This window comes from Ranitomeya imitator, chromosome 1 (genome assembly GCF_032444005.1).
Source record: "Ranitomeya imitator isolate aRanImi1 chromosome 1, aRanImi1.pri, whole genome shotgun sequence".
NCBI lineage: Eukaryota > Metazoa > Chordata > Amphibia > Anura > Dendrobatidae > Ranitomeya > Ranitomeya imitator.
Window position 1 is genome coordinate 405,246,966 of NC_091282.1, and position 6,124 is coordinate 405,253,089.

The 6,124-nt window shown below is 42.7% G+C and overlaps 1 protein-coding gene across 12 annotated transcripts in view; it reads right to left on the minus strand.

Annotated features, from left to right (window-relative positions):
- The window catches only part of NTRK2 (neurotrophic receptor tyrosine kinase 2), a 446,678-nt gene that overhangs the window by 439,585 nt on the left and 969 nt on the right, over positions 1-6,124 (minus strand). For all 12 annotated transcript variants that reach the window (XM_069762550.1, XM_069762571.1, XM_069762510.1 and 9 more), the window contains exon 2: positions 5,600-6,084. In XM_069762550.1, the coding sequence (XP_069618651.1) occupies positions 5,600-5,811 (212 nt within the window). In that variant the 5' untranslated portion in view covers positions 5,812-6,084. The remainder of the gene's footprint in view (positions 1-5,599; positions 6,085-6,124) is intronic.

The window sequence follows — 6,124 nt, forward strand, 5'->3', positions numbered from 1 at the left end:
GGGCAGCACTTGAGAATGTGGGTGGAAAGGTCACCAATCATCCCTGCGTAAGACATGTGAAAATCTATGTGATGACAAGATTGTCTTTCATTAGAAAAAAATGTGTAAATATATATGTGTCACTTACTATTGCGAAGAATATACCGTATATTGGGGGTTTTATCGTTTACTGTGGTTATTTTGCATTTAGGTTTATAGAAGTTGATGACGCTCCAATGTGATAGGACAGGAACTAGGCCGATTACGGGAACATAACATGCTCCTAATCATCTGAAGAGCTAATTATTCCCCAGCATGTTGAAAAATCCATTTGCAATTGAGCAATAATTTCCAAAGAAAGGGAAGGAATCAACTCCCATTGTCATTGTGCCACTGAGCTGTCACACAGTCACAGCTTTAGCCTCGACAAGTGAGCATGTTAGTGACATTAGTACCCATACTACATACAATGTCGATAAATTGATAGAGAGATTAAATAGAATATGATAGAATGGATTATACAGACGATAGATAGATAAATAGATAGATAGATAGATATGAGATAGATAGATATATAGATAGATATGAGATAGATAATTTATAGATAATAGAATGATAGATGAAAGATAGATATGAGATAGATAGATAGATAGATAGATATGAGATAGATATGAGATAGATAGATAGATAGATAGATAGATAGATAGATGGAGAGATAGATAAATAGATATGAGATAGATAGATAATAGATAGATAGATATGAGATAGATAGATAGATAGATATGAGACAAATAGATAAAAAGATAGATAGATAGGAGATAGATAGATATTAGATAGATAATAGACAGATAATAGACAGATATGAGATAATAGATAGATAGATAGATAGATAGATAGATATGAGATAAATAGATAGAAAGATAGATAGATAGGAGATATATATTAGATAGATAATAGATAGATAATAGATAGATATGAGATATTAGATAGATAGATGATAGATAGATGATAGATAGATAATAGATATATATGAGATAGATAGATAGATAGATAGATAGATAGATAGATAGATAGATAGATAGATAGATAGATAGATAGATAGATATGAGATATTAGATAGATGATAGATAGATAGATATGAGATAGATAGGAAATAGATAGATAGATAGATACATACAAGTATGTGATAGATAAATAGATAGATAATACATAAAAAGATAAGATAGACAGAGTCATTGACAGATAGACAGAGCATATAACAATATTAATTTAGCTACTATATATTCAGAGTAAAATAATTCAATTTGCAACTTTTAATTACCGTATAATGAAATAGTCTTGAAAAATTGCTTTTTGTACACTTTGGGACATTGTGACATCAAATACAAGAATGCATAGCACGATCCTGTAGACTGTAAGCCTTTCCCTTCTGTCCTAGTCTTTCATGGTTAGTTGGTTCATTGTAATAAGTATATATCTAATAATAATAATACAATATACTGCATTTTCCCCACTGAAGTCAATGGAGAGAGATTTCCACAAAACTCCCCTCCGAGATCACACAGCCCACAGCACACAATTCCCCTGTGGACTTCACACCTACTGTGCAGACTTTTAAGCACATTAAGGATAGTCAAATTTGAAGGTTCTCAAAAAAACAGTAAAGATACTAAAATATTCAATGTATTAAGGACAAAACTACATAGCCAGGGAATACCCTCATAAAGAGGGCCATTAAATATCAGCACACCGACTATTATGACGACTCGCTCAGTTTGGATTTTATGATTTACAGTCCAATATCATTAAGAACAGTGAATAACGAAGCACAAAGTAATCATTTAACCTTTTAGCCATGGACTTCACTGATTTAAGTAGTAATTGAAGGTAAGTGAACACACATTTAATAATGGCCGGTAATTTTAGATCACACCTTGAACAAAACTAGTATCCTCCAAATATAATGTCAGGTAACCATGCAGTGTGCAGGTAATGACCCGGCTCGCTTCACCCTTGGGTCACATGCTGGTGTACTTGCACAAGTTGTAGAATCAGAATGGGACTGAACAGACAGAAAACTTGGTGAAATTCTGCATCACTTTATCTTCTGGTTTCCTATATGAGTGACATGGCAGACAATAGCTGTATGGGTGGACTAGAGGGGCACACCGTGGTTAGGAGGGTCTCATACAAGTGCACCCCACCTTCTATTCAGAATAGATCACTGAAGTAAGGGCTGGCGGCAGTCACATATTACTGCTGGAGAAATATTGTTAGCAAATAGGACAACTTATTTTACTGATATCAGAAGTGGAATGTACAGCTTCTAGGCCAGGATGGTCCATTTAGAAGAAGCTGCTAGGCCCCAATGCTGCAAAGTCTGTATCAGGGTCTCCCACCTATCACAGGCACTGATCCTTAGGGGCTCCAGCACTTGGGTGCAACTGCAGCCTCTGCACTCCCTCTTGCTGCACCCCTGGGCCAAATGCAATGTTAGCACTTTATGGCAAGCAAACCTTGTGATTTATCAAACCTTGAATTAACGATTCATCCCTCCAATATCTACAAATGCTATCAATGCAGTAGTACTATGTCCCAGGTCTAACCAGATACCAGAGTCATCACACATAGTCATGCTTGTCATAGACCGACGTCATAGAAGCTAACTACATGCATTTTATTATTTAAGCATTTTACTGTGTCACTATGTATTGTATTATTAATTTATTTTACTATTTCACTATGTATTGAACTATTTATTTATTTTACTATGTATTTTATTATTTAAGGATTTCACTTTTTCGCAATGTATTGTACTATTTATTTATTTTACTATTTGACTATGTATTTTATTATTTAAGGATTTCACTATTTCGCAATGTATAGTACTATTTAAGTATTTTACTATTTCATTTCTATCTAAAAAAAGAAGCGAATTGGAGTTGATAGGAGATATGCACAATCAAAAATCTTAATAAAATAAATAGTAAAAAAAGACGTGAACTGATCAGTATTCTTTGACGCACCTGTTTGATAAGGTGTCATTAAATAACTAGGTGCCATAAAGAAAGAAGAGGAAGGAGAAGCCTTATATGGGCTCAGTATGTGGAGGCGTACAGCAAACCATCTCCCAGCACTCACAGCCCCACACATGCAGCAGCAAGGCAGGATGCACAGGGGTTGTGACTCCCCTGCGTAAGGCAGGATGCACAGGGGTTGTGACTCCCCTGCGTAAGGCAGGATGCACGGGGGTTGTGACTCACCTGCATAAGGCAGGATGCACAGGGGTTGTGACTCCCCTGCTTAAGGCAGGATGCACAGGGGTTGTGACTCCCCTGCATTAGGCAGGATGCACAGGGGTTGTGACTCCCCTGCATAAGGCAGGATGCACAGGGGTTGTGACTCCCCTGCATTAGGCAGGATGCACAGGAGTTGTGACTCCCCTGCATAAGGCAGGATGCATGGGGGTTGTGACTCCCCTGCATAAGGCAGGATGTACAGGGGTTGTTGTGACTCCTCTACATTAGGTAGGATGCACCGGGGTTGTGACTCCTCTGCATTAGGCAGGATGCACAGGAGTTGTGACTCCCCTGCATAAGGCAGGATGCATGGGGGTTGTGACTCCCCTGCATAAGGCAGGATGTACAGGGGTTGTTGTGACTCCTCTACATTAGGTAGGATGCACCGGGGTTGTGACTCCTCTGCATTAGGCAGGATGCATGGGGGTTGTGACTCCCCTGCATAAGGTAGGATGCACAGGGGTTGTGACTCCCCTGCATTAGGCAGGATGCACAGGGGTTGTGACTCCCCTGCATTAGGCAGGATGCACAGGGGTTGTGACTCCCCTGCATTAGGCAGGATGCACTGGGGTTGTGACTCCCCCGCTTTAGGCAGGATGCACCAGGGTTGTGACTCCCCTGCATTAGGCAGGATGCACAGGGGTTGTGACTCCCCTGCATTAGGCAGGATGCACAGTGGTTGTGACTCCCCTGCATTAGGCAGGATGCACAGGGGTTGTGACTCCCCTGCATTAGGCAGGATGCACTGGGGTTGTGACTCCCCCGCGTTAGGCAGGATGCACCAGGGTTGTGACTCCCCTGCATTAGGCAGGATGCACAGGGGTTGTGACTCCCCTGCATTAGGCAGGATGCACAGGGGTTGTGACTCCCCTGCATTAGGCAGGATGCACAGGAGTTGCGACTCCCCTGCATTAGGCAGGATGCATCTGGGTTGTGATTCCCCTGCATTAGACAGGATGCACAGGGGTTGTGACTCCCCTGCATTAGGCAGGATGCACAGGGGTTGTGACTCCCCTGCATTAGGCAGGAGGCACAGGGGTTGCGACTCCCCTGCATTAGGCAGGATGCACAGGGGTTGTGACTCCCCTGCATTAGGCAGGATGCACCAGGGTTGTGACTCCCCTGCATTAGGCAGGATGCACCAGGGTTGTGACTTCCCTGCATTAGGCAGGATGCACAGGGGTTGTTGTGACTCCTCTACATTAGGTAGGATGCACCGGGGTTGTGACTCCCCTGCATTAGGCAGGATGCACCGGGGTTGTGACTCCCCTGCATTAGGCAGGATGCACAGGGGTTGTGACTCCCCTGCATTAGACAGCAGGTAGGGGGCTGATGTTCTGCCATGCATTTGCACAGAAACATGATATAACCAGTTAACCAGACTTGCATTTCTGCAGTGGATTTGACCATTTCTTTCTGTCTGGAGCCTATTGATTTCTTGCTGTACCGAGGCTCTGATGTTCTGGATAATAATACTATTAACATGGTTACAAATCAGAAAGATATACAGTGAAGCAGAGGTAATTGATCAGTGAGATATAGCTAGCGTGCACATAAGCTTTCTAGTGGAATCATTTATAAATGTTTAGAAGGCGTTAAAAGGGATGATCCTAAATGAACTAGATCCTACCTGATCAGGAGGGGGTATAACTGTACTGGGCTTCTTACTCTCAGGTATAGCTCTAACAATGCAATATCTAATGTAGGAATCTCTTCCTGTAAGTCCTACTGATGTGAGAGTCCTTCTGACAGGGCATACCTGGGATGTCAGTGTTGCCTTGCATTGCTCCACATAGGAAATCTATGAAGCTCAGTACATTTCTGCACTGATTTGGTACCAGGAGTGCTATAATCATACTGTTAGCCTGTGAATCCATGCACTACAGGATACAGCAGAGCCCCACAAGATAGGTAAAGTGCGTTAGAGCAGGTAAAATAAAGGTGAAGCCTAAATTGTAGCAGCATCAGTCACTAAGAGTATAGAGATCCACGCAGGAGCACCAGCATCAGGTGCACCAGCCACTGAGAGTCCTGTCATCAGATCTGTGCCTAGGGAATTGGACTATCAAGCAATTGAGATTTATTATCTAAATGGCCTTAAAGCCATATCAGTGAGGAGTCAAATGAAATCACAGTCAGCCTTTTAAAGCTTCCCACCAGCACCCATCCCCCATCTCTGGATGATATCTCACAGCAATAGAGGGATTCATAACACAGCATGGAAATCATGGGAAATCATGTCTGTAAACATTGGAATGAATATATATATATATATATATATATATATGTATTCAGAGTGTAGTAGGCTAGGGGGTACATACATTTCTGTGATGTTGGCAGCGTGGGAGATGTTCTTCAGCACTGGGAAAGCGCCGATCCCCCCAGGCGCCTTATCACAGGAGATCCTGGTGGAATTGCAAGTGCAGGAATCAGGACAGGCCAGTGCCCTCCAAAATAACCCAAGGAAAATCCAGCAGGTGTAGCACCACATAGGCATCACAATGGGTCCATGCCCCCCTTTCCAAAGGCCCATGATAGCTTCCAGCTCCCACCGACCCTGTAGAAGAGCAGGCAGACCCCCTCTACCCCCAGTGCTGGATGCAGGAGCTCCTGGTAACACGCAGTCTTTATAGGGTACTGGGGGGCATAATCCTCAGGAGCAGCCTTAGCGTTAGGTGATGTGAAGCATCCTTAGAGCCGGCAGGACCGGTACATACAATGGATGGTGCCGATGCTGCTTCTTCTATGGTAATGGTCCAGTGCAGACGATGCTGCTGATGCTAACGCTCTTCCTCTATAGCTCCCTCTGGAAGAAAAAGACACAGATAAGGACGGACACATCTGAT